This window comes from Pantherophis guttatus, chromosome 2 (assembly GCF_059756535.1).
Source record: "Pantherophis guttatus breed Tessera chromosome 2, ASM5975653v1, whole genome shotgun sequence".
NCBI lineage: Eukaryota > Metazoa > Chordata > Lepidosauria > Squamata > Colubridae > Pantherophis > Pantherophis guttatus.
Window position 1 is genome coordinate 288,747,172 of NC_142064.1, and position 27,085 is coordinate 288,774,256.

The following is a 27,085-nucleotide window of genomic DNA, read 5'->3' on the forward strand; positions in this document are numbered from 1 at the left end:
CCTGCCTCCAGAACGTCTCTGCAAGCCAAAAACAGGCTAAAATGGGCCGGTTTTTGGCCTAAAATGGGCCGGGTTTTGGCCTCCTGGGGTATCTGCGCACCTCGTTTTTCTCTTCCCCTTCTGCAGAAGCATTCTGCAGGCTAAAAATGGCCCATTTTTTGGCCAAAAACAAGCTAAAACGGCCCCGTTTTTCACCTTCCCAGCCTCCAGAACATATGTGGAGACCAAAATTGTTGGCCTTACCTTCCAGTTCCAGCCCGCAGAGCTCACAAAGGTAAATCCTGCGCTTGGCCGAAGTGTGGGGGCCAATGGATGGTCGGGGCAGCCTTGTGGTCCTGTGTCGGCCGGATTAATGGGTTCAACGGTCTGCATGCAGCCCGCAGGCCATACTTTGAGGACCTTTGCCATAAGGAGAACGAGGTTGTTGTTGTTGTTGTTGTTGTTGTTGTTATTATTATTATTATTATTATTATTATTATTATTATTATTATTATTATTATTAATTTGATTTGTATGCCACCCTAAATTAGAAAATGCAACTCATGGGCTCTTCGTCCTAATTTTGTGCTGATCTTTCCTTGCTTTCCCTCATGTTGCCCATCTCTGAACTCACACAATCTTATCAATATCTTTTTAAACTCGGGTCTCCAGAACTGGTCACAGTGTTCCAAATGGGATCTGACTAAAGCCCTATGTAGTGGGTTAGGACCTCCTTTTCACTGATGGTGATATATCTGGTGAGGCATCCCAGAATTTTGTTTGCCTTCAGAGCTGCTGGGCCACACTTTGCTCATTTTGCAGGTATCATTTTTTTCAGTTCTGTGGAAACTGTTCACACAGTTGTGTGAAAAAAGTGCTGCTTGAACTCAGAATAGTTCTAGCATTCTGGAAATATGCATACCTTTGTGTCTCTTCCAAGCTTTGTCCATACATGGAGCATTAAAGCAAGTAATTTTATTAAGAGAAAGTGGTAGGGAAATATGGATGCATATTACTCTCTCTCTCCCCCTCTCTCCCTCTGTATATCTCCTCATTCTCTCAGAAAGCCCAGTGACCACTCCTTGGGGCTGTTCGCTACTCCTTTTCTTTGTTTCTGACAGGATTTGGACCCTTTTGAGGTCTCCTCCAATCTCTGCCCAGTCTTCAGGGTGGCTGTTCTTGAGGGAAGCGAGTTCAAATCCTCCAGAGAGATTTTTCTCCATCTCCACAGAGGGTTCCTAAACAGGAAAGAGAGGAAGATGGAAAAAGTGCCGCCTCTGAAGTTGATGCCTTTCTCGGGCAGGGAGCCCTTGAGAGGGGCCTTTTCTCCTACTCCCAAACCCATCATCACTATCCTCTCCCTTCCCCTCAGACACGCTCCTCTTTCCCGCCCTTTCTACAATCCCGCCACTTTGCGCCAAATTCGCCAGGGGGCGCTCTCTGCTAAGACAAGTGAACTCCCGGTGCTTCCCCATTGGTCCACTGGAGGGCGAACGTCACAGCAGCCTTTCCAGAGGAGGCTGCGAAGGAACCCGCTTGACGCTCTAGGACGCCGCACTCGCTCTTCTTAACCCCTGGGGCTCCACAGGAGGCGGGGTGGCTGCAGGAGAGTCTGGCGGGGGGACATCCAGACATTCCCCGGGTGAGGTGGATATTCTTCCCGGGCAAAGGGAGGTGGAGGAGGGAGAGACCCTCGCCCGGCCCTCCTCCGGCTTTCACCGCGGCTCCCATGCTCCCCAGCCGCCCTCTCCATGCTCAGCAGGAAAGGAGAGAAGCCGAGCGAGGAGGAGGCAGGATTCGCACCAGGCTCCCTGTCTCCGGAGGGGGAGAGAAGCAGGGCGGCCTCTCCAGCTGCCTCCTTCCCGGACCTGCTGGGGTGGGGGCGGGGGGGGGGATCTCGGTCCTGCGCTGGTATGAGCTGCTTTGGGCTCCGGGCAGGTTGGGTGAATGTTGTCCAATTGCTAAATTCCACTTTCTAATTCTTGGCGTTGATTTTTCTTTCCAGGTACAGAAACACGAAGCCATGTGAAATCTTTGCAAGCCAAAAGTTTCTCTTCAGAAAAAAAAGAGCGGAATAACTTGCAGGGATCAGTCCTGCAGCACCAGAAATGGTCCCGTGAAGGAAAAGGCATCTGGAGACCCACCAGAGTCCTTGGAGCCATTTGCAGTTGCTCTGCAGGACAGAGAAAGGATGGAGACACAACCTTTTGGAAAGGAGGGAAGCCGAAAAGGCCCTTCAGCTGCTCAGCCTGGGAAGGGGGGGAAGCTCTGGAGAAGGACTGAGCAGAAGATCCTGGAGGAGGAAACCATCCTCCCTTCAGAAGTTCAGCCCTCGAAGTTCATCCAATACCAGGAGGCTGAGGGTCCCCGAGGACTTTGCAGCCAACTCCATGACTTTTGTAGGCGATGGCTGAGACCAGAAAAGCACACCAAAGCCCAGATGCAGGACCTGGTGGTTCTGGAGCAGCTCCTGTTCCTTCTGCCCCCAGAGATGGAGGGCTGGGTGCGGGAGTGTGGAGCAGAGACCAGCTCCCAGGCAGTGTCCCTGGCTGAAGGATTCCTTCTGAGCCAGGTGGAGGAGCAGAAGGAGCAGGTGGAGTTGCAGGTGAGAAACTTTAATCTAGGGAGCTCAAGAGAGAATAAAGAATGTGTTTGAATACTTCACCCCTCCTTCCCAAACTTCTGACATTCATAATATGTCGTGATGTCCCACCAATTCTTGTAGGACATTGTTCCATTGTTTTCTCACTCAACCTCATTGATGGATATTGGGGGCTTTGAGGTTGTGTTCCGAATATAAGAATCTACTTTATGTCATGTAATGTACATTAATTCTGCTTCTTTTTTCCTTCCTCCTATTTGAAGTGCTGCACTGTGGAGATCACAGATCCTGAGAGAAAGACGAATCCATCAAATCCCCCTCAGGAGCTATTTTTCAGGAGGATCCCTTGGGAAGATCAAATTCAGGACACAGGAGGTAATCGAAGATCCTCTGATTACCCAGAGAGATCCCGTCTGTCTTACTTTATTCTCTTCTGTAGTATACCTTCTTTTATTTTATTAAATATGCATTTTAAAATTATTTATTCCTTTCAGAGAAACAAAGAATGAAGTTTTCTGTTTTTTACGATGGAGCTCAAAGAGTGGTTGAACCTTCAAATCAAGTAAGAAAGAAAAAAGTTATTAGATTTGTATTCTCCTTTCCTTCAGGAAGTGAAGCGGGTGTGCAGAGTTCTCCCTCCTTCTATTTTCCCCCTTGTTTGGACTGGATTATTTTTGTTTTCCTGTACAGCATGGACAGCATAATAGCAGGTTCAAGTTGCTCTCAACCAGCATAGTTTTCTCTGTAGACTCTTACTGAGACACAATGGTTTGTCATTTCTACCCTTAGATTCTGTTTAGGAAATGTTTTTTAAAGACCACTGGTTAACTAGTTCTCCGAGGTACTCTTCCAACTATGAGTTTACAAGAAGTAATTTTTTAACAAGTCCTTCAACTAATAGGAATAAATGTATCACTGTAGTAGTGACTGCTAGAGACGCATTCTTTTTGAAATTATTTGACTTGGAGTTTTGCAAGGCTAATGAAAAATAATTAAATACTCACATTGCCATATTGCCATTTTTAAAAAGCCTTGTTCATAATCAGTCGTTCAAAAAAATAAGCAAATCATATTTAAAAAAAAACACAGAATTTTAAAATTGAAAGAGGATGGCCACATAGAGCATGTAATCGCAGTACATCGGGCTACAAAATAATTTCCAATCCTCTGATTTGTGCCCAGATTAGGAGATCAAACATTCCCACTTTTCAAGGCTGAAAAATGACCTTCGCACAGAATTTTCTTTTCTTTGTTTTCTCCCATTCAGCCAGTGGCTCAGACTACTAGATCAATAAATAATAGAGTGATAAATCAGTTGATCTAGAAATGGGATTCCTTTACTGAAAGGCACTGGAAGTTCTGTAGAATCAATCAATTTGATAAAACTTGCCCCAAATATTTCTTCAGTCAAACAAATTTTGAGAATTGTCCATTTTCTCACCTAAATTTAGGACTTGTGTGACGCACAGCCATTGAACCTAGTGCATATCTTTGCTTTGGGAATTTGGGAACAGAATAATAGAGTTGGTAGGGATCTTGGAGGTCTTCTAGTCCAACTCCCTGTTCAGACAGGAAGCCCTATAACATTTCAGATAAATGGCTCCAATTTTTTCTTAAACACCTCTAGTATTGGAGCATCCACAACTTCTGGAAGCAATTCATTCCACTGATTAATTGTTCTGACAGGAGATTTCTCTTTAGTTGCAGATTAGTTCTGTCCTTCATTAGTTTCCATCCATTGTTTCTTGTCCCGCCTTCAGGTGCTTTGGAGAATAGGTTGGACTCCTCTTCTTTGTGGCAGCCCCTTAGATCTTGCAACACTGCTATCATGTCACCCCTTCTTTCCATTAAACTAGACCTACCCAATTCCAGCAACTGTTCTTTATGTTTTTGCCTCCTGACCCTAATCATTTTGGTTGCTCTTCTCTGTATTGTTTCTAGAGTCACAAGATCTTTTTTACATATGGGAACCAAAACTGGATACAACAATCCAAGTCCTGGTCTTACAAAGGCATTATAATGTGGTACTAACCATGTGATCTTGATCCTATCCCTACCTTAATGCAGCCTATGACTGGGTTTTTTTTGGCAATTGAAGCATACTGCTGACTCATGTTTAATTGATTGTCCACTAGGACTCCAGGATCCCTGTTGCACCTATTCTATGCCCATGCATTTGGTAAATGTAGCACCTTACATTTCTTACTATTGAATTTCATTTTGTTCAATGGAGCCCAATCTGTCGCTCCTTCTTATCTTCTGGCGTGTTGGTATTCCTGTCAATTTTGTCTTTTCTGCAAATTTGATGGGTTTCCCTTATATCCTCTTGTCTAAATCATTGATGAAGATGAACAGATCTTCTGAATCCTGTTCTGTTCTTTTTTCCATGTTCAGGAGAGTCTTGTGTCCTTCGAGGAGGTGACTGTGTATTTCTCTGAGGAGGAATGGTCTCAGCTGGATTCTGACCAGAAAGCGCTGCATTCGGAAGTCATGCTTGAAAACCACAGGAACGTGGTCTCTCTGGGTAAGAGTTTTCTAGTCCCCAATCTGAGAATTCAAGAAGACAGATTATAGTTCGTTATATATTTAAAAAATCACTAATCAATGTCTCCTTGGAGGGAGAAGGAAAGGATCTGGCCTTCTCGTATTCGAAGGAAGGAAAGAGTCAATGTCTATTTGGTTATATGCTTTCTGTGCCATTTCTTATCTGTATTTTTCCATTTTTATTTGAAGGTATCTGTGGAGGCTGAAAAGAATGAGGTGTGCTTTTATGTGTCCTCTGGACGTCATGTGAGAGGAATGAGTTGTGATGTGTCCTCTGGAATCTCTAGAAATTACGTTAGAACATAACTTTCAAGATCAGGCCGTGGAAGAGCATGTAATGCGAGATCACGCGAGATCAGTAGCCTGAGATCTTGCACTACTAATCTTGCGTGATCTTGCACTAAAGTAGTTTACACCTCACTTCATAGAGAACAGAGGCCTAAACTTCGAAATCGTGCAAGATCAGTAGTGCAATACCTCAGGATAGTGAACTTGCGTGATCTCGCACTAATTCCTTCTTGGATGTTTCCCCTGATTATTTCTTAACTCAAAACCGGCTTTGAGTGAGATTTGTAGTTGGATCTTTTTCTCTAACCTTGTTATCATTTTCATTTCTCTTTTCCTTTGAAGCTAATAATGGGCAGGAGAATCAAGATTCCTCTGAACTGTTCCAAATGATCAATGCTAAAGATGGAACGGAGAACTTTGGAATTCGAATGGAACCAGAAACCCATGACAGAAACCAGTCAAATGATTGGAATCAGGAAAGCTCATCTTCCACTGATGCCCAACAAGAGAAAATAAGGAAAAAATGTATTGGGAAAAGTGTGAAAACTGTAAACGAATACTATTTAACCCGAAACAAAGGAGAAGATGCTATATGGCCAAATGGAAAAAATTACAATGGGACATTGATTCTTTCTCTTGGAAATAACTTCCTTACATCTCAAAAAGTGATTCTCACAAAAAAGGAGCCTTATAGATATTTGGAATCTGGAAAACATTTTAGAACAAGCAGTCAACTTACTTCCCATGAAAGGATTCACACTGGAGAGAAACGGTTTTCAGAAGCACCTGTAGCCCAGGCAGCAGAAGAGAAACCCTATAAATGCATGGAGTATGGAAAGACATTTGCTGTGAGCAATAGACTTACTATGCATAGAAAGATTCACACAGGGGAGAAGCTGTATAAATGCATGGAGTGTGGGAAAGCCTTTACTCGTAGCAGGGAACTTTCTAACCACAAACAGATCCACACAGGAGAGAAACCATATAAATGTATGGTGTGTGGAAAGACCTTTGCTCAGAGCAGTGGACTTACTATGCACAAAAAGATCCACACAGGGGAAAAGCCATTTAAATGCATGGAGTGTGGGAAAACCTTTACTCAAAAAGGTAATCTTATTTCCCATAAAATGATCCACACAGGGGTGAAGCCGTATAAATGCGTGGAGTGTGGAGAAACCTTTACTCAAAAAAGTAGTCTTATTTCCCATCAGGTGATCCACACAGGGGAGAAGCCGTATAAATGCATAGAGTGTGGAAAGACCTTTGCTCATAGACGTAATCTTATTTCCCATAAGGTGATCCACACAGGAGAGAAGCCGTACAAATGCATGGTGTGTGGAAAGACCTTTGGTCAAAATTGTTATCTTATTTCCCATAAGATGATCCACACAGGAGAGAAGCCGTACAAATGCATGGAGTGTGGAAAGACCTTTGCTCTGAGCAGTAGACTTACTATGCACAAAAAGATCCACACAGGGGAAAAGCCTTTTAAATGCATGGAGTGTGGAAAGACCTTTGCTCAAAGAGGTCATCTTATTTCCCATAAGATGATCCACACAGGGGAAAAGCCTTTTAAATGCATGGAGTGTGGAAAGACCTTTGCTCAATGCAGTTATCTTGCTTCCCATAAAAAGATCCATTCAGAAGAGAAACCATTTAAATGCATGGAGTGTGGAAAGACGTTTACTAAGAGCAGTGCTCTTACTTCTCATAGCAGAATCCACACAGGGGAGAAGCCATACAAATGCATGGCGTGTGGAAAGACCTTTGCTCAGAGCAGTGGACTTAGTTGCCACAAAAAGATCCATACAGGGGAAAAACCATATAAATGCATGGAATGTGGAAAGACCTTTGCTCAGAATAGTAATCTTACTTCTCATAAAAGGATCCATGCTCGGGAGAAAGTATATATCAATAGCAATTCAACTTTAGACTTATATACTACTCCACAATGCTTCACAGCACTGTCTGAGCAGTTTACAAAGTCAGCATATTGTCGCCAGGAATCTGGATCCTCATTTTATGAACCTCAAAAGGATGAAAGGCTGACTCAACAATGAGCTGGTCAGGATTGAACTCCTGACTGTGGGCAATTAGCTTGTAGTACTGCATTCTAACCTCTGATCCACCATGTCTATAGATTTTTATATGTATGCATATTGTGCCTTTCTGATCCAAATGAGACAAGGTTGAGTGCAACAAAGTGAAATTTAATGTGGAGAAAAGTAAGGTTTTACACCTGGGCAGGAAAAACAGATTACATGAAACCTGGCTCAAATACAGTAACTGTGAGAAGTACCTTTGAATCCTAATGGATGGTCAATTAAACATGAGTCACCTGTTTCTGTCGGGACAAGGAGTCTACTTCGTGGCTTGGGGAAACCTAGGTCAGAACAATGGAAAAAGTGCCACCTGTGCAGATGTTGAAGACTTTCTGTGACAGGGAGGCTCCTATTTCCTATGTTTTGCAGGGAATCCTGTAAATTTACGCAAAATCCACTAGGGGTCGCCTTCTGCCAAGAGAAGGGAACATCAGGCGATTCCCTATTGGCCCACTGGCATCCCTTAACCCGTGGGGCTCTGGCAGAAGCAGAGGCTGCCTTTATAATGCGTTAGTAAGATCACACTTGGGATACTGCATCCAGTTTTGGTCATTACATTACAAAAAAAGATGCAAAGAAGAGTAGCTAAGATGATTAAAGGCCTGAAGATTAAAATGAAGAGCTGTTGTAAGATTTGGGTTTGGCTAGTCTAGAGAAAAGAAGAATTAGGAGTGATAGCAGTATTCCAGTACTTGAGAGGTTGCCACAAAGAGGAGGAGGTCCATTTATTTTCCAAAGCACCGGAGGACAGGACAAAAAACAATGCATGTGAACTAATCGAGGAGAGAAGCAATCTAGAATTAATAATTTTCCTTACAGTTGTTCTGTCCCCGTCTCCACACACACACACACACACAGCCAGCCGAGGGTTAAAGGAAGCACTTGGCATGCACACCGTTTGTTATCAGAAACTTGGCAGCAAGACGAGCACCGACTGCCAAGTGCTTTTACTTCAATAAATGGGAGTATCCCTTCACCATATAAACAGAAATACACACAGTTTGCAAATAGTCCAGTTCAAAACAAGAAACCTTCGACAGAGTTTGCAAATAGTCCAGTTCAAAACAAGAAACCTTCGGCAGATTTAAGTGTTGTTCAAAGTGACTAGCCAGAGTTAGTTTTTGTCCGTCACAGAGTCTTAAATGGCCACCACACTCTCTTATATAGTCTCTGGGGTGTGGTCCAGTGACTCAGCCTAATCCCTGGCACGCCTCCTCAACTGCTGCAACCGTTTATCACACCTTCGTTGGCGTGGATCCAGGAATGACAGATTGCCTCCATCGCTATCATCGGAGTCACCTGGCTCCTGGCTAATCTCCTCTTCCTCGGCCGGCACCTGAGGCACTGCCAGAGGGGAGGGGCCTGGAGAGGGAGGCCTGGCCGACTCCTCTCCTTCATGTTCGGAGCCTTCTCCCTCCGATAAGATAGGCTTGGAGGACGGAGCCACAACAACAGTGTGGACAATTGACCAGTGAACAGCTTTCCTTCAGACATTGTGGGTGCTTCATCACGGCACGTTTTTAAGAAGAACTGGACAGTCACTCGTCAGAAATGCTATAGGAACTCCTGCTTGCGCAGGGCGCTGGACTAGAAGAGCTCCAAGTTCCCTTCCTGCTTGATTCTGATTCTGAATCCTCAATCCTTTCTTGTGCTTTTTTGCTAAGTTGGAGGTTTGAAAGCAAACATGAGCATCAGTGGAGATGAAGGTTATCGTTTGGCCTGAAAGTGATGTGTGGCTGCCAATATTTAAGTGGTGGAGATTCCCCAATCATTTCAAGAAGTTCCCTCTGATTAGTATTTCCACTAGAGCAGAGTTGCAGGCAGAAATGCAGAAGTCCTGAATCCCCTACTATTGTTTCAGCTTTTCTTACTTGCTTAATATTTACTTAATATTGTCAAAATCTGTCTTTTCACCCTGCCTCATACTATGTAATGCAAGTTATAAATGAGAGAAAACCATAAGGATAATGGGGTTATAATGATGGTGAATTAGAAAATGGAACTCATAAGCGCTTTCTCCTTATTTTGTGGTGATCTTTCTTTGCCTTCCCTCATGTTGCCCATCTCCAGCCTCACACAATCTTACCAATATCTTTTTTTAAGTGAGGTCTCCAGAACTGGACACGGTATTCAAATTGGGGACTGACTAAAGCCCTATGTAGGGGGTTAGGATCTCCTTTTTCTTGATTTTATTTATTTATTTATTCTGTGGAGAATCTATAAGATAAAAGATATAAGTATAAACATGATTATGATTACATGAAATGGATACAAATAAATGGGGACATTAGGACCTGGGACGGTAGGCATGCTGGTGCACTTATGCACACCCCTCACAGACCTCTTAGGAATGGGAGCGGTTTACCTTAAAGTTTGTGTCTATTCTGTGTGAGGGTATTGTGGTTGAAGCTGAAGTAGTCACTGAGAGGAAGGACATGGTAGCAGATAATTTTATGCACTACGCTTAGGTATATACATACATACATCTGGTGAGGCATCCCAAATTTTGTTTGCCTTCACAGCTGCCGGGCCACACGGTTTACTCGTTTTGCAGTTATCATTTTTTCAGTACCATGGTAAAGTGCTGCTTGAACTCAGAATAGTTCTAGCGTTCTGGAAATACGCATGCCTTTGTGTCTCTTCCGACCTTTGTCCATACATGGAGCATTGAAGCAAGTACTTTTATTAAGAGAAAACAGTGGTAGGGAAATTTAGATGCATATCCCCCAGCTAGCCAGTTTACTGACCAACCCAGGTAGTTTTTGATTTACAATAATTTATTAAGTAACCTTTTGAAATCACAATGGCACTGAATTAATGATGGTTCTAACTGCCTGCCTTCATTTTTTCTTTCCTCCCTCCTTTTGTTCCTTCACCGCCTCCCCGTCCCTCCCTCCCTTGTCCCAAATTAGGGATACTCTAGAGAATCAGAATGAAAATCATTCCAGTCAGTGTACTAACATTGCAAATGATCAAACAAGCAGGGAGACCTTTGAAAATCTTTGGGGTCAAACTAAGGTGAAATTAAGAACTACTTCAAAAAACTAGAATAGAATAGAATTCTTTATTGGCCAAGTGTGATTGGACACACAAGGAATTTGTCTTTGGTGCATAGACAGTGTACATAAAAAGACAAGATACACTCGCCGAGAATCACAAGGCGCAACACCCAGTGACAGTCATACGGTACAATAAGCAATCAAGTCATAGTAGAAAACAATATCAATATAAATCGCAAGGATACAAGAAACAAAGTTACAGTCATGTAGTCACAAGTGAGAGGAGATGGGCAACAGGAACAATGAGAAAACCAATAGCAATGCAGCCTAATGTGAATAGTTTGACGGTGTTGTCAAAAACATGTCAACTACTTCAGTCCTGTCCGTCTATCTTTGCTTGCGGAATGTGCAGCATAGCTGGAGAATGAGGTTGGATGGCATGGCGAGATGCCATCCTTGCACCACCTCTTGCCTCACCTCATGGCAGCAACACCAGCGGAGGTATGGAGAAGGCATGCAATCCAGTCTGCCGGATGCGCGGCCACCTACCCATTCTCTCTTATTCGAAGCAGTGATGGGGCAGGCAGCTGCGTATGTGTCCAGGGGCTGCATCGTATGCCTCCCCCAAACCCCGTGCCTCTCCTTTGTATGTGGGTGATGGTGCTGCCCCGAGGAGTGGTGGGGCAGGTGTGGTGCCATGCAGTGGTGGGTTTCAAAATTTTTTACTACCGGTTCTGTGAGTGTGGCTTGGTGCGCATGGCATGGCTTAGTAGGCGTGGCAGGGGAAGGATATAAAATCTCCATTCCCTCCCCACTCCAGGGGAAGGATGCTATAAAGACCCCATTTCCCTCCAATCACCTTGGACTCGGGAGGCAGAGAATAGATGGGGGCAGGGCCAGTCACAATTTTTACTACCAGTTCTCTGAAGTACTCAAAATTTCTGCTACCGGTTCTCCAGAACTGGTCAGAACCTGCTGAAACACACCTCTGATGCCATGCAACAGTCCCAGCCCATTTGGCCTCCGCTGTCAAATATGGTCCTCCAGCTCCGCTGCACACTCTGGAAGCAAAGACAGACAGTGGGGCAATGACGGGGAACAATGGGGCTTTTCATCCCTCACCTCAGAAGTAAGGGGAAAGGGAAGTAGGAAAAGTAGGTTGTGATTGTGGGAACCCGACGTGGAAGCAAGGCTCTGTTTCTTGCAGATTTGTCCCGACTCTCCCATCCCCTTTGAACCTGGTCTCTATTCTCGGAGGGAGATGGAAGGCTGGGCGGGGCTGAAGCAGAGGAGAAAGGGGGGTGGGAAGAAGCTGCACAGCAAAGGATGAGGGGCTCTTCAGCCTCTCCACAAGACATCCCAGAAAACCCGGTGTGCTGCTGGATATGGAGCGGCTAGTCCCATGCCTCTGCCACTGCCTGTGCCTCCTGCAGCAGTCCCAGTTGCTGCAATCAAGCAGTGAGCATGTAGAGAGCGAAAAGTGGGACTCGCCTGCCGACCCTTGCCCTGCGGAAGGCGGCGAAACATAGAGAACAGCTACCCTCCCTTTGGGAAAGAGCCAGGAGGCGTTTCAATAGCAGGTCAAGCTATTCAGATCACATCCTGGCCTATTTTGGAAGGGAGAAGGCGTAGCTGCTGTTGCCCATGCTGGGGTTTGCAAGTTCTGCAGGATTTATTTTTATCTCCCTTCCAAAACATACGGATGACAGGGGAGTCCTGCTTTTCACTTTTGACACACTCACCAGTCCCAACAATTGGCACCAGCAACTCATGGGGGCTCTTTGTCCTTCTGACAGCACTGCTCTTGGGCACCCTGCAGGGCTTCTCCTGCTTGACCATTCGGTGGGGAGCAGAGGTGGGTTTCAGCAGGTTCTGACCAGTTCTGGAGAATCGGTAGTGGGAATTTTGAGTAGTTTGGAGAATCAGTAAATACACCTCTGACTGGCCGCGCCCCATCTATTCTATTTGGTTTCCCAGAGAGCCTCCTGGTCCTTCTCTTCTGACTGCCCAGCTCTTTCTGACAAGATTTAGAGGCCTTCTCAAAATCTCTGGCCAGCCTTCCAGGTGGCTGTTCTTGAGGGAAGCGAGTTCAAATCCTTCCGAGAGATTTTTGTCCATCTCCACAGGTGTCCTGGATAGAAAGGAGAGGGAGATGGATGCTGGCAGCAGAGTTGTACAGTGAGGTTGGGGATGAACATGGACCTGTCCTAGAGTCTGGGAAAGCTTTGCATCAGAGGCAGAGAGGGGGCCAGGACTGTATGCCAGTTATCAGTTGCCATCGGAGTCAGACATCAGTGAGGCAGACAAACAGCTGGAGCCTTTCCCAGTATGTGCATGTGCAGAGTTGCCAGATGAAGGGGACAGCTAAAGAACAAGAGTCGATTTGGGAGTAAGGCCACAGGTGGACGATGAATGGCCCCTCCAGAAGGAATAAAAGAGGAGTGAAAGGGGAGTGGAGTGGAGTTTGCAGGAGACAATTAGTTTGCTTAATTGGTTCCTTGCCACGTTTTGAAGACATCGGCCTGACAGCTCTCCAAGCCAGATATGGCCTGTGACTGTAAATACTCCCTTTAAAGACTTTGATGGATGTAAAAGAGAGAAATTCACAGTAACTTAATAAAAAGGGGTTTCCGTCTGGAGAAGGAGTCTACTTCGTGGTTGGGGAAGTCTAGGTCAGAACAATGGAGGAAAGTGCCACCTCTGCAAATGTTGAAGACTTTCTCTGACAGGGAGGCTCCTATTTCCTGCGCTTTGCAGGGAACCCTGTAAAGCTACGCAAAAACCACTAGGGGTCGCCTTCTGCCAAGAGAAGGGAACATCAAGCGATTCCCAATTGGCCCACTGGAGGGCGAAAGACAGGGCTGGCTTTCCAGAGGAGGCCAGGAGGAAATGACATCATAGACCCTTGCCTCTCTAGGACTTTGAACTCGCTTCCATTAACCCCTGGGGATCCCCAGGAGGCGGAGAGGCTGCGGGAGAGTCGGGGGGGGGGGGAGATCCAGACATTCCCCAGGTGAGTTGGGGGCTCTTCTCGTGCAAAGGGAGGCAGAGGAGGGAGAGACTCACGCCCGGCCCCCCTCCGACTTCAACTCCAGAGCCCATGCTCCCCTGCTGCCCTCTCCATGCAGAGGGAAAGTGGGGATCCCAGGAAGGCTGGGGGATTTGGAGCTCCCTTCCCACCCGTGTCCAGGAAAGAGGCTGAGTGGGGGGAGGGGAAGGTGGGAAGGAGAGAAGCCGGGCGAGGAGGAGGCAGGATTCGCACCAGGCTCCCCGAGGGCCCCATCCTCAACAGCCCAGCCTGTGTCTGGAAGGGGAGAGAAGCAGGGCGGCCTCTCCAGCTGCCTCCTTCCCGGCCCTTCTCGGCGGGAACTCGGCCCTGCGTTGGGATGAGCCGCTTGGGACTCCTGGAAGGTTGGGTGAAGGTTGTTCCGTGGCTGAATTCCACTTTCTAATTCTTAATATTTATTTTTCTTTTCATCTCAGGTACAGAAACTCGAAGACATTTGAGATCTTTGCAAGCCAAAATTTTATTTTGGGCAAAAAAATAAAAATAAAAAGAGCGGAATCCCTTGCAGGGATCAGTCCTGCAGCCCCAGAAATGGTCCCGTGAAGGAAAAGGCATCTGGAGACCCACCAGAGTCCTTGGAGCCATTTGCAGTTGCTCTGCAGGACAGAGAAAGGATGGAGACACAACCTTTTGGAAAGGAGGGAGCCGGAAAAGGCCCTTCACCTGCTCAGCCTGGAAAGGGGGGGAAGCTCTGGACAAGGACTGGGCAGGAGATCCTGGAGGAGGAAACTATCCACCCTTCAGAAGTTAAACCCTGGAACTCCATCCAATACCGGGAGGTTGAGGGTCCCCGTGGACTTTGCAGCCGACTCCATGACTTTTGTAGGCGATGGCTGAGACCAGAAAAGCACACCAAAGCCCAGATGTTGGACCTGGTTGTTCTGGAGCAGCTCCTCTTCCTTCTCCCCACAGAGATAGAGGGTTGGGTGCGGGAGTGTGGAGCAGAGACCAGCTCCCAGGCAGTGTCCCTGGCGGAAGGCTTCCTCCTGAGCCAGGTGGAGGAGCAGAAGGAGCAGGTTGAATTGCAGGTGAGACGTTTAATCTAGGGAGCTCAAAAGAGAATAGAGAAGGTGTTTGAATGCTTCACCCCTCCTTCCCAAACTTCTCTGACATTCATAATATGTGGCGATGTCCCACCAATTCTTATAGGACATTTTTCCATTGTTTTCTCACTCAACCTCACTGATGGATATTGGGGGTTTTGAGGTTGTGTTCCGAATATGAATCCACTTTACGTCATGTGATGTACATTAATTCTTTAATTTTTTAAAGAATTCTTTAATTCTGTAATTTTTTCCTTCCTCCTATTTGAAGTGCTGCACTGTGGAGATCAGAGATCCTGAGAGAAAGATGAATCCATCAAATCCCCCTCAGGAGGTATTTTTCAGGAGGATCCCTTGGGAAGATCAAAGTCAGGACACCTCAGGAGGTAATCGAAGATCCTCTGATTACCCATCTGCCTTCCCTTCTTCCCTTCTGTAGAATACTTCCTCTTATTTTGTTAAATATGCATTTTGAAATTATTTATTCCTTACAGAGAAACAAAGCATGAAGTTTTCTGGTTTTTATGATGGAGCTCAAACAGTGGTTGAACCGCCAAATCAAGTAAGAAAGGAAAAACGTTAGATTTTGTATGGTCCTTTCCTTCAGGAAGTGAAGTGGGGGTGCGGAGTGCTCTCTCCTATTTCCCCCGTTGCTTGGACTAGATTATGTGTTCCTATGAGACATGAACAGCATAATATTATGAAAAATAACTAAATACTCACATTGCCACATTACCATTTTTAAAAGGACTTGTTCATAACCAGTAGTTTAAAAAAATTAGCTAATCGTGTTAAAAAAAAAACACAGAATTTTAAAATTGAAAGAGGATGGCCACATAGAGCATGTAATCACAGTACTTTGGGCTACAAAATAATTTCCAATCCTCTGACTTCTGCCCAGATTAGGAGAGCAAACATTCCCGCTTTGCAAAGGCTGAGAAATGAACTTCACAGAGAATAATCCCTTCTTTGTTTTCTTCCATTCAACCAATGGCTCAGACTACTAGGTCAATAAATGATAGGGCGATAGTTCAGTTGATCCAGAAGTGGGATTACTTTGCTGAAAGGCACTGAAAGTTCTGCAGAATGTATCAATTTGATAATACTTGCCCCAAATATTTATTCAATCGAATAAATTTTCCGAATTGTCCATTTTCTTCCTTAAAATTAGGACTTGTATGAAGCACAGCCATTGAATTTAGTGCACATGTTTGCTTTGGGAATTTGGGAACAATGGAACTGAATACCAGAGTTGTTAGGGATCTTGGAGGTCTTCTAGTCCAACCCCCTACTCAGACAGGAAGCCCTATAACATTTCAGATAAATGGCTATCCAATTTCTTCATAAACACCTCTGTATTGGAGCATCCACAATTTCTGGAGGCAAGTCATTCCACTGATTAATTGTTCTCACTGTCAGGAAATTTCTCTTTAGTTGTAGTTTAGTTCTCTCCCTGATTTGTTTCCATCCATTACTTCTTTTTTTTTTTGAATATTTTTTTAATTTTTTTTAAAGAAAACAAAAAAAATCATAAAACACATTTTTCAAAACGAAGCTTTGCTCCAGTCAGGAATGAAAACAAATCATTAACAAATCTTATTTTCAATTAACACAACTCAATATTTTACTCCCTCTGAGAAGGCTCGCAATCTTGGCATCCTCCTTGATTCACGGCTGTCCTTGGTGGACCATCTATCGGCTGTGACAAGGGGGACCTTTGCACAGGTTCGCCTAGTGCGCCAGTTGCGGCCTTTCTTAGACAGGGATGTCCTCCGTACAGTCACTCAAGCTCTCATTGTCTCTCGGTTGGATTACTGCAATGCCCTCTACATTGGGTTGCCCTTATGGTGCACCTGGAGGCTCCAGCTAGTCCACAATGCGGCCGCGTGGGTTTTTACGGGAGCTTTCCATTACTCTTGTGCAACACCTCTCCTGCGCGACCTGCACTGGCTGCCGGTGGCCTTCCGGATCTGCTTCAAGGTGCTGGTATTGACCTATAAAGCTGTTGTGACTCCGAACCCCGAGCCCGTCTTATCGGAGGGAGAAGACTCTGAAGGTGAAGGAGAGGAGTTGGCCAGGCCTCCCTCTCCAGGACCCTCCTCTCTGGCAATGCCTCAGGTGTCTCCCGAGGCAGAAGAGATTGACCAGGAGCTAGGTATCTCCGAACAGTCACAGTCGGACAGTGACGGAGATAAGTCTTGGCTGGATCCACGCCAGCGTCGGAGAGACAAGCACACGCAGCAGAAAAAGAGGCGTGCCAGAGATTAAGCTGAATCACTAGACCACACCCCACAGGGGATAAAAGGGGGTGTGATGGCCATTCAGGCTCTGTGACGGACAAAACTAAACAACTAGTGAGTCGCATTGTATCTCTGAAACTACCTTATCTGCCTGCTTTGGATTTAATACGGACTGGACTTGACAATTCTTTGACTTTGTGTATTTGTTTTGGTTTATCTGACAGCGGAGGAACACCTCCCTCTGTGAGTAGTTCTTGGCAAGCAGCTACTGGGTTGCTGCCAATCCTGTTATCGAAGGAATTTATTGTCTGCAAGTTTTATTTAACCCCTGGCTGACTGTTTGTGTGCGTGTGTGAGACAGGGACAGAACAAAAGCCCTACATGGCATGGGCCCGGGGTACTTGCAGGACCACCTCCTACCAGCCTCCCACTGCCCTGTGCATTCACATAGAGCTGCCCTCCTCCGGGTGCTGTCGACCAGACAGTGTCGGCTGGCGACTCCCAGGATGAGGGCGTTCTCTGTGGCTGAACCAACCCTTTGGAATTGGTTACCCACCGAGCTCTGGATGGCTCCCGATCTCCGCACTTTCCGCGCTGGCCTGAAGACATGGCTGTTCCAGCAGACTCCCTGATCATTCTACGAGGTTTTAAATTTGGGAATTTTAATTTTAGATTGGTTTTAGATTTTATTGTTATTGTGTTTTATTTATGTGAGCCGCCCCGAGTCCTTCGGGAGAAGGGCGGCATATAAATTTATATATATATATATATATAAATAAATAAATAAATAAATAATTTAAACAAATATTTCCCTCAAATCTATCTATATAACTATGCCATTATCCCCAAAAGCCCGTTACTTAAATCTTAAATCCTAACCAATTATCAATTCATGTTTTTCTTTCCTTTGCTTAGATGGATATTTTAACAATAAAAATCATACAATTATATTAAACAAATTAAAAATTCATTTATTATTCAATTATTATTAAACCTAACTTACACATTTTATCTTAACTATCACTCTCAACATACACCTCCTCTTTTAATTATCCCACCTCTTTTTAGTATCTTTGATGTTAAACCAATCATTTCTATTTCTTGACTGTTAATCACAGCATGACCCTTTGTTTTAGCTATTGAATATAGCATATTTTTATTTTTGGCCATTACCCAGCATGACCTTTGTTTGGCTGTTAAACACAGCATATTAATTTTGTTTTTTGGGCCGTTACATGGCATCTTCAGGTTTGTTTGGCTGTTAAACACAGCATCTCTATTTTTGTTACACAGCATATTAAGTTTCGGTTTTTTGTTTTTTTTTAAATTTGATTTATAAGCCGCCCTTCTCCAGAGACTCAGGGCGGCGTACAATGTGCTCAGCAATAGCCTTCATCCTTTTGTATATTTATACAAAGTCAGCTTATTGCCCCCACAACTGGGTCCTCAATTTACTTACCTTAGAAAGGATGGAAGGTTGAGTCAACCTTGAGCCTTGGCGAGATTCGAACCTGCAGTAATTGCAGGCAGCTGGTCTTAATAACCAGCTTAATAACAGAGTGCCTTAGACCACTGTACTACCAAGGCTGATACCCAGCATGATCATTTGTTTGGCTGTTCAATACAGCATATTATAGCTTTTTGGCTGTTAAAATACAGCATGTTCAAAGTTGGTTTAACAATCTCCACTTAAACCTTTCTTTGTTGTTTCCCTCCATCTGTACATTGCTTTTCATTTAATCATATTTTTCTTTGTCCTTTTTCATAACATTTTAACCTTGAGACATGGTTCTTGCTTAAAACATATTTTTAAGTATATTTTTAAATTCCTTTTAACATTTTCAATTAATCATATTCACCCTTATTCTTTATCTTAACATTTTACCATTAAAGCATAGTTCTTGCATTAAACATATCATTACATGTATTAATTAATTTCATTTAACATTCTTAATTTCTATAAAAGCCTCCCTTTAATTTATTACACTCATCTTACTTTATTTTAGTTTTAATCACATTATCTTCATTTCCTCGTCTGCAAACATAAATTTCCTTCCATTTTTCAAATTTTTGATTTTATTCTCCATAAGTCCAATTAAGTCTCTTTCATATTTTTATTCCGGATATAATGTATCAAATCTCTTTCTTTTAAGGCTGCGCTTAATCCTTCTTCTATTCCTGCGCCAACATTCAAATTATTATTATTCAACTATAGGAGTTTCATTGTAGATTCCTTTTCTTTTCACCAAAGTCCAGCTGCTTGCAGTCAGGAAAAAAAAAATCCTCCACAGTTCAACAATTTTTTTTTTCCCTGTAGGGCTCAAAGTTATCATAACAAAGGGAGGTTACAAAGTTCCTCTTTTACGCTAGATGGTGTCTCTCTACAATCCACATTTCCCATTAGTCATGCAAGACTCCATTTTATTTCTTATTATATAACCATCCACTTTATTTTCTTTTAGTTAAAAAGTATCAAATCTTCTTTTTTTTTTCCTTTAGTCAAATTCAAATTTTTGATGTGTTTAATCTTTTTGCCATATCTCTAAATTAAGTCTCTTAGTTCTGTTCTAAAGCAGTTGTTTCTCGGGTCTTTGTTTTTTAAAGTTACAGTTTTAAAAAATTCCAAAGCCCCTTTGTTTCTTAGCCGCTGTTTTAGGCTAGGGGTCTTCTAGTTATTAATATAGCTCCAAACATTGTTACAAGCCAGGGCTGTTATCACTCACCCAGCTTCAAAAGGCTCCGTTTTACTTCACTTTTCTTGCCCGGTTGTCCCAGCTTCGTGGCAGCTGACATGGCTGCCGCCCCCTGCCGCCGACTCACAGAGGGTTGCCTCTGACCTCCGAGGAACTTGCCTGTTCCTCTCGGTCTTCCGAGGTGCCCCTCTTCTTCCCCCGTCCCTGCAGGACAGGCTCGGTCCGCAGACCCATCGGCGGCGGTTCGGCACCACCCATTACTTCTTGTCCCGCCTTCAGGTGCTTTGGAGAATTGGTTGGCCTCCTCTTCTTTGTGGCAGCCCCTTAGATCTTGCAACACTGTATCATGTTACTCCTAGTCCTTCTTTTTATTAAACTAGATATACCTAATTCCAGCAACTGTTCTTTATATGTTTTAACTTCCAGGCATCTAATCATTTTGGTTGCTCTTCTCTGTACTCTTTCTAGAGTCTCAAGATCTTTTTCATTCTGTTAGCTGGGGCCCAATCTGTCAATCCTTCTATATCTTGAGTTTATCTTCTTGAGTGTTGGTGTCAGAGTTCCAGAAAAAGAGTTCCCTCTCTTCCAAGGAAAGACTCTGAAGCAAGCATTTTCAAAGTTCTATTTAGTAGAATAGATAAACTGGCACATCTGGGAAAACCCAAATCTGAGAGGTCCGGGTTTTCCCTCAGTAAATCAAAAAACCCCAAACCATCCCCTCAGTCCTCAGTCGATCACATGCTCCAATCAACCGCCATCCCATCTCGAGACATCCTCCAGATGCAGGATTGTCCTGACCTTGACCGACAGGAAGAATGCTATTATGTCTACAAACAACCCCTCTACTAAATCCCTCCTCCTACTTTCCCACACATGAGAAGGTGGCAACATGGAAGCTTCTGGCCTAATATGGCTTCCAAAGCTGACAGGCGCCCCACCCCCACCCTGCAGGAAAAAACGCACCCTGAAAAATAAAACACACAAGGTTGACACCTTGTACAGGATCCCTTAACCCCCTCTCCCCCCTCCAGGCGGACCTTTTGGTTTCTCAGGGAATTTATCATGAAATTGCTTTACTAGAGTATCAGCATTCACTTTTCACCCAAGTAGCTTCAGACAACGGGTACCCTTTCCAATGTACCAAATATTGTAACCAACCCCTGTATAGTCTAGAGTCAAGGATCTTCTTCACCTGATAATGAGTTTTCCCTTGTACTACCAAAGGAATGGGGGTAGCAGCTGGTAAGGGCCTTAAGTTAGATTCTCTTGCTGGTTTCAAATAAGCTACTGTAAAAAACTGGGTGCACTTTCCCTCATATGCGAGGAGGCTAAATTGGACAGTCACTGGGTTAATCACTTTCACTATAGGGAAGGGACCTATGAATTTGGGTCCAAATCTCTTGCTAGGTAACCTCAATCTTAGGTATTTGGTTGACAAATACACCTTATCTCCTATTCGGAAAGGTGGTTGGAGAGACTGGCGTTTGTCAGCCTGGGCCTTATATTTTTCTGCTAATTCAGCTGAAGCTTACTTAGTATTCTCTCAACCCTTTTTTAATGAGATCATCCATTCTGTTAGGGACATGGAAGTGGGCGGCTCTCTAGGCAACTCAGGCATCGGTACAAAACCCATGCCCGTAGTTATCTGAAAAGGAGTCAACCCAGTACTGCCGTGTACTGCATTATTATAAGCCACTTCCGCGAATGGTAATAAGTCTGCCCAGTTTTCTTGTTGATGATTTACATAACATCTAATGTATTGTTCCACCACTGAGTTCAATTTTTCAGCCGATCTGTTAGTCGATGGGTGGAAAGCTGAGCTAAGCCCCTGGGATGACCCAATGGACTTGAGGAACTCTTTCTAGAACTTAGCAGTGAACTGGACCCCGCGATTTGATTCTCCTTGGAACCCCATGTAGTCTGTAGATATGCTTCATGAAAAGCTTTGCCAGCTTCTTGGCCGAGGGTAGTCCGTTGCAGACAGTGAAGTGTGCTTCTTTGGAGAATAAATCAATCACAGTCCTAATCACCTTGTCCCCCCCCCCCGCTGTCAGGGAGTTCGACTATGAAGTCCACTGCAATCTCCTCCCAGGGTTTGGTGGGTTCAGCCATGGTCTGGATAAGCCCAGGGGGCTTCCCTGGTCTGGACTTCATGGTGGCGCAGGTGGCACAGCTTTTTACATTGTCTTCTACATCAGCTTTCATTCTTGGCCACCAGAATAGTCTCCTAGTCAAATGGAGGGTTTTTAAAAATCCAAAATGGCCCCCTAGTTGAGAATCATGACCCCTCCTTAGCACCAGACGTCGCATGCTGCTGGGCACATAAATCTTACTCCCCTTCCAAGCCAATCCCTCTCTTAGGGTTAGGTCCGTCTGGTTTTCCTTGAACCAGGAATCGGTTGAGAGCGCTCTGCTGTCAACTTGTCTTCAGGGAGGTTGGAACCATGGTGCGTTTGCGCTCTAGTGCGGTCTTGGGCTGCTGGCTGAGTTTCAGAGATCATGGCATGAACTATCTCTTCTCATCGGCTGTCAAACTGGCGTTTACGGGAGAAAGCATCAGTTAATAGGTTCCCCCCCACCCCGGAATGTATTTCAGGTTAAAGCTTTTGAAATACTGAGCCAAGCGAACCTGCTTGGGGAAAAGCTTCCGTGGGGTCTTCAGCGCCTCAAGGTTTTTGTGGTCAGTCCACAGTTCAAAAGGCTCCCTAACCCCCTCTAGGAAGTGTCTCCAGGATAGGAGAGCCCATCACACCGCAAAAGCCTCCTCTCTCATATCGCCCATCTGCGCTCAGTGTCCGTTAGCTTTCTCGATATGTAAGCACATGGCATTAGTTCATTTTGGGTGTTCCTTTGCAGTAGAATAGCAGCCACCGCCACATCATTCGCGTCAGCCTGGACCACAAAGGGTTTATTTGGGTCAGGGTGCTGGAGGATCGGGTCCACTGCAAATAGGCATTTTAATTGTTCAAAGGATTTTTGACAATCCATTGTCCAAGCTAGGGGTTGGCTAGGTTTTGGCTTGGTGAGAGATGGACCGGTTTTTAGTAATTCCATCAAGGGGAAAGCAACCTCAGCAAAGGAAGGGATGAATTGTCTGTAAAAATTTGCAAACCCCAGGAAGCTTTGAAGTTGCTTACGGGTTCATGGGGGTTGCCAGTCCAGCACTGCCTTCACCTTCCCTGGGTCCATTTCAATTCCTTGATTCGACACCCTGTATCCCAGGTAGTCCTCCTTATGGAACTCACATTTTGAGAGCTTTGCATAAAGTTTGGCCGCTAGGAGTTTTTTCAGCACTTGCCTGACTAATTTGACATGTTCTTCCATATTTTCGCTGAATATAAGAATGTCATCCAGGTAAACAAGGACCCCCTTCCACAGGTACTCATGCAGAACTTCATTGATCAGTTGCATGAAGACTGCGGTGGCCTCTTGGAGTCCCTAAGGCATAACCCGGAATTGGAAGCTGCCCAGGGGGCAGTTAAAAGCAGTCTTCCATTCGTCTCCCTCCTTTATGCGAACCCGGTAGTAGGCTTCCCTTAGATCTAACTTGTGAAAATCTTGCCTTTTGACATATGGTTCAGCAAGTCTTTCATTAGTGGTGGGGGTAGGTATTTTGTATTCAAATGAAGTTTACCCCCCTAAAGTCGACACACAACTTGACAATTCCTGTCAATTTTGTCTTCTGTGCAAATTTGATGAGTTCCCTTTCTATCCTCTTGTATAAATCATTGATGAAGATGAACAGATCTTGCGAATCCTCCTGTTCTGTTCTTTTTTCCATGTTCAGGAGAGCATTGTGTCCTTTGATGAGGTGGCTGTGTATTTCTCTGAGGAGGAATGGTCTCAGCTGGATCCTGACCAAAAAACGCTGCATTCGGAAGTCATGCTTGAAAATCATAGGAACGTAGTCATGCTGGGTAAGAGATTTCTACTCCACAATCAGAGAGTTCAAGAAGACAGATAATATTTAGTTTTTTATTTTAAAAATCACTAATCAGAGATCATTTTCTTGGAGGGAGAAGGAAAGGATCTTGCCTTCTGGTACTCCAAGGAAGGAAAGAGTCAGTGTCTCTTTGCTTAGATGTTTTCTGTGCCATTTCTTAGCTGTATTTTTCCATTTTTATTTGAATTTATCTGTGGAGGCCGAAAAGAATGAGGGGTGCTTTAATGTGTCCTCTGGCGGTCATGTCAGAGGAATGTGTTGTCATTTGTCCTCTGAAACCTCCCAAAATTGTGTGAGAACAGAACTTTCAAGCTCAGGCCATGGAAGAGCATTGGTTCCTTTACCTGCTTTGATGCATTTGTGCAGAAAATATAGGGCTAGAGGAGTAAGAGATCATTTGAGATCAGTAGCGCGAAATCTCGCAGTACTGATGTTATGTCATCTCGCACTATAGTTCGTTAGGCCTCTGTTCTCTGCTAACTGAGACCCGTACCAGATCTGGTCGAAGAGCCCTTGCAAGCTGATGAGACTTTGGGTCTCCCAATCTTTCCAGTCTCGGTGTGAAGAGCATTTACAAACCAACGGGAGGCTTCAAGCAAAGGATTTTGCCCCAAAGTCTCATCACTGGGATCGAGGAACGGGCAAGTGGGGGTCTGGCAACCAGAGACATATTGCAGAGAAGCTGCTCCAAGGTACACCGGAGAAGGAGCTTCTTTCAAAATGGTCTCAGTTCTCATAGGTCTCTACTGAAATTAGCCCACCTCAATAAAACTTAAGTTTTCTCCTAATTTCTTCTTGGATGTTTCCCCTGATTATTCCTTAACTCAAAACTGGATAGATTTACATATCTATCTATCTATCTTTATATCGATCGATTGATCGATCGAAATAGATAGATAGATAGATAGATAGATAGATAGATAGATAGATATGTAAAAAAAGATACTTTCTAGATATTTTCAAAGCTTTCATGACTCATGAATATAGAAATCATCATGTCTGTATCACAGCACTGTAGGGATGCAATATACAATTTAATGGAATTTTGGAAAAAAATCAGAACAACATTTGTTGACATTTTGCAGTTTGATCTTTTTCTCTAACCTTGTTATCATTTTTGTTTCTCTTTTCCTTTGAAGCTAATAATGGGCAGGAGAATCAAGATTCCTCTGAACTGTTCCAAGTGATCATTGTTAAAGATGAAATAGAGAACTTTGGAATTCGAGTGGAACTAGAAACCCATGAGAGAAACCAGTCAAATGATTGGAATCAGGAAAGCTCATCTTCCACTGTTGCTCCGATGCAAGACTTTCTTGCTCAACAAGAGAAAATAAGGAAAAAATATATTGGGGAAAGTGTAAACGAACACTATATAACACAGAACTACGGAAAAGATGCTATAAGAAGACAAAATTACAGTGGGACATTCATTAATTCTCTTGGAAATAACTTCCTTACATCTCAAAACATGTTTCACACAAAAAAGGATCCTTATAAATCTTTGGAATCTGAAAAACATTTTAGAACTAGCGGGCAACTTACTTCCCATGAAAAGATTCACACTGGGGAGAAACAGTATTCAGAAGCACATGTAGCCCACACAGCCCAGGTCCTCCAGGCAGCAGGAGAGAAACCCTATAAATGCACGGAGTGTGGAAAAACCTTTACTAAAAAAAGTAATCTTATTTCCCATCAGGTGATCCACACAGGGGAGAAACCATATAAATGCACGGAGTGTGGAAAGACCTTTGCTCAGCGCAGTTATCTTGCTTCCCATAAAAAGATCCACACAGGGGAGAAACCATTCGAATGCATGGAGTGTGGAAAGACCTTTGCTCAAAGTGGTCATCTTTTTTCCCATAAGATGATCCACACAGGGAAGAAACCATATAAATGCATGGAGTGTGGAAAGACCTGTTCTCGAAGAGGTCATCTTATTTCCCATATGAAGATCCACACAGGGGAGAAGCCGTATAAATGCACGGAGTGTGGAAAGACCTTTGCTCAACGAAGTTCTCTTACTTCCCATAAAAAGATCCACTTGAAAGAGAAACCATTTAAATGCATGGAGTGTGGAAAGACATTTACTAGGAGCACTGCTCTTACTTCTCATAAGAGGATCCACACGGGGGAGAAACCATTTGAATGCATGGAGTGTGGAAAGACCTTTTCTCAAAGAGGTACTCTTATTTCCCATCATATGATCCACATAGGGGAGAAATATAAATGCATGAAGTGTGGAGAAACCTTTAATAAAAAAAGTAGCCTTATTTTCCATCAGGTAATCCACACGGGGCAAAAGCCATTCAATTTCATGGAGAGTGGAAAGACAGTTGCTCAAAGTGGTCATCTTATTACCCATAAGATGATCCACACAGGGGAGAAACGATTTAAATGCATGGAGTGTGGAAAGATGTTTACTAACACCAGTGCTCTTACTTCTCATAAGATGATCCACACAGGGGAGAAACCATTTGAATGCACGGTGTGTGGAAAGACCTTTGCTCAAAGAGGTAATCTTATGTCCCATCAGATGATCCACACAGGGGAGAAACCATTCGAATGCATGGTGTGTGGAAAGACCTTTGCTCAAAGAGGTAATCTTATTTCACATCAGATGATCCACACAGGGGAGAAACCATTCGAATGCATGGAGTGTGGAAAGAGGTTTACTAAGAGCTGTGGTCTTACTTCTCATAAGATGATCCACACAGGGGAGAAACCATTTGAATGCATGGAGTGTGGAAAGACCTTTGCTAAAAAAGGTAATCTTATTTCCCATCATATGATCCACATAGGGGAGAAATATAAATGCATCGAGTGTGGAAAAACCTTTAGTAAAAAAAGCAGTCTTATTTTCCATCAGGTAATTCACACAGGGGAAAAGCCATTTAAATGCATGGAGAGTGGAAAGACCTTTGCTCAAAGTGGTCATCTTATTACCCATTAGATGATCCACACAGGGGAGAAGCCATTTGCATGGAATGTGGAAAGACCTTTGCTCAGAGCAGTGGACTTAGTTGCCACAAAAAGATCCATACAGGGGAAAAGCCATATAAATGCATGGAATGTGGAAAGACCTTTGCTCAGAATGGTAATCTTACTTCTCATAAAAGGATCCATGCTCAGGAGAAATTATATAGCAATAGCAATTCAACTTTATACTACTCCACAATGCTTCACAGCACTGTCTTAACAGTTTACAAAGTAAGCATATTGTCACCAGGAATCTGGATCCTCATTTTATCAACCTCAAAAGGATGAAAGGCTGACTCAACAATGAGCCGGTCAGGATCGAACTCCTGGCTGTGGGTAATTAGCTTCTGGTACTGCATTCTAACCTCTGACCCGCCATGTCTATAGATTTTTATGTGTATGCATATTGTCTTTCTGATCCAAATGAGACAAGTTTGAATCCCACAAAGTGAAATTTAATGTGGAGAAAAGTAAGGTTTTACACCTGGGCGGGAAAAACAGATTCCATGAAACCTGGCTCAAATACAGTAACTGTGAGAGGGACCTTGGAAATCCAAATGGATGGTCACTTGAATGTGAGTCATCTGTTTCTGTCCGGACAAGGAGTCT

General features: G+C 44.0%; 1 protein-coding gene across 1 annotated transcript; it reads left to right on the forward strand.

Moving 5' to 3' along the window:
• Positions 1-1,471: 1,471 nt before the first annotated feature.
• On the forward strand, positions 1,472-26,907 carry LOC117659152 (uncharacterized). Its single transcript, XM_087885387.1, is given in 12 exon segments — positions 1,472-1,621; positions 1,985-2,584; positions 2,845-2,956; positions 3,076-3,143; positions 4,976-5,105; positions 5,756-7,465; positions 14,023-14,609; positions 14,896-15,010; positions 15,119-15,186; positions 23,345-23,474; positions 24,640-26,469; positions 26,472-26,907. Coding segments are annotated over 11 exon segments (5,457 nt in total). The 5' UTR covers positions 1,472-1,621; positions 1,985-2,170; the 3' UTR covers positions 26,765-26,907.
• Positions 26,908-27,085: the final 178 nt, after the last annotated feature.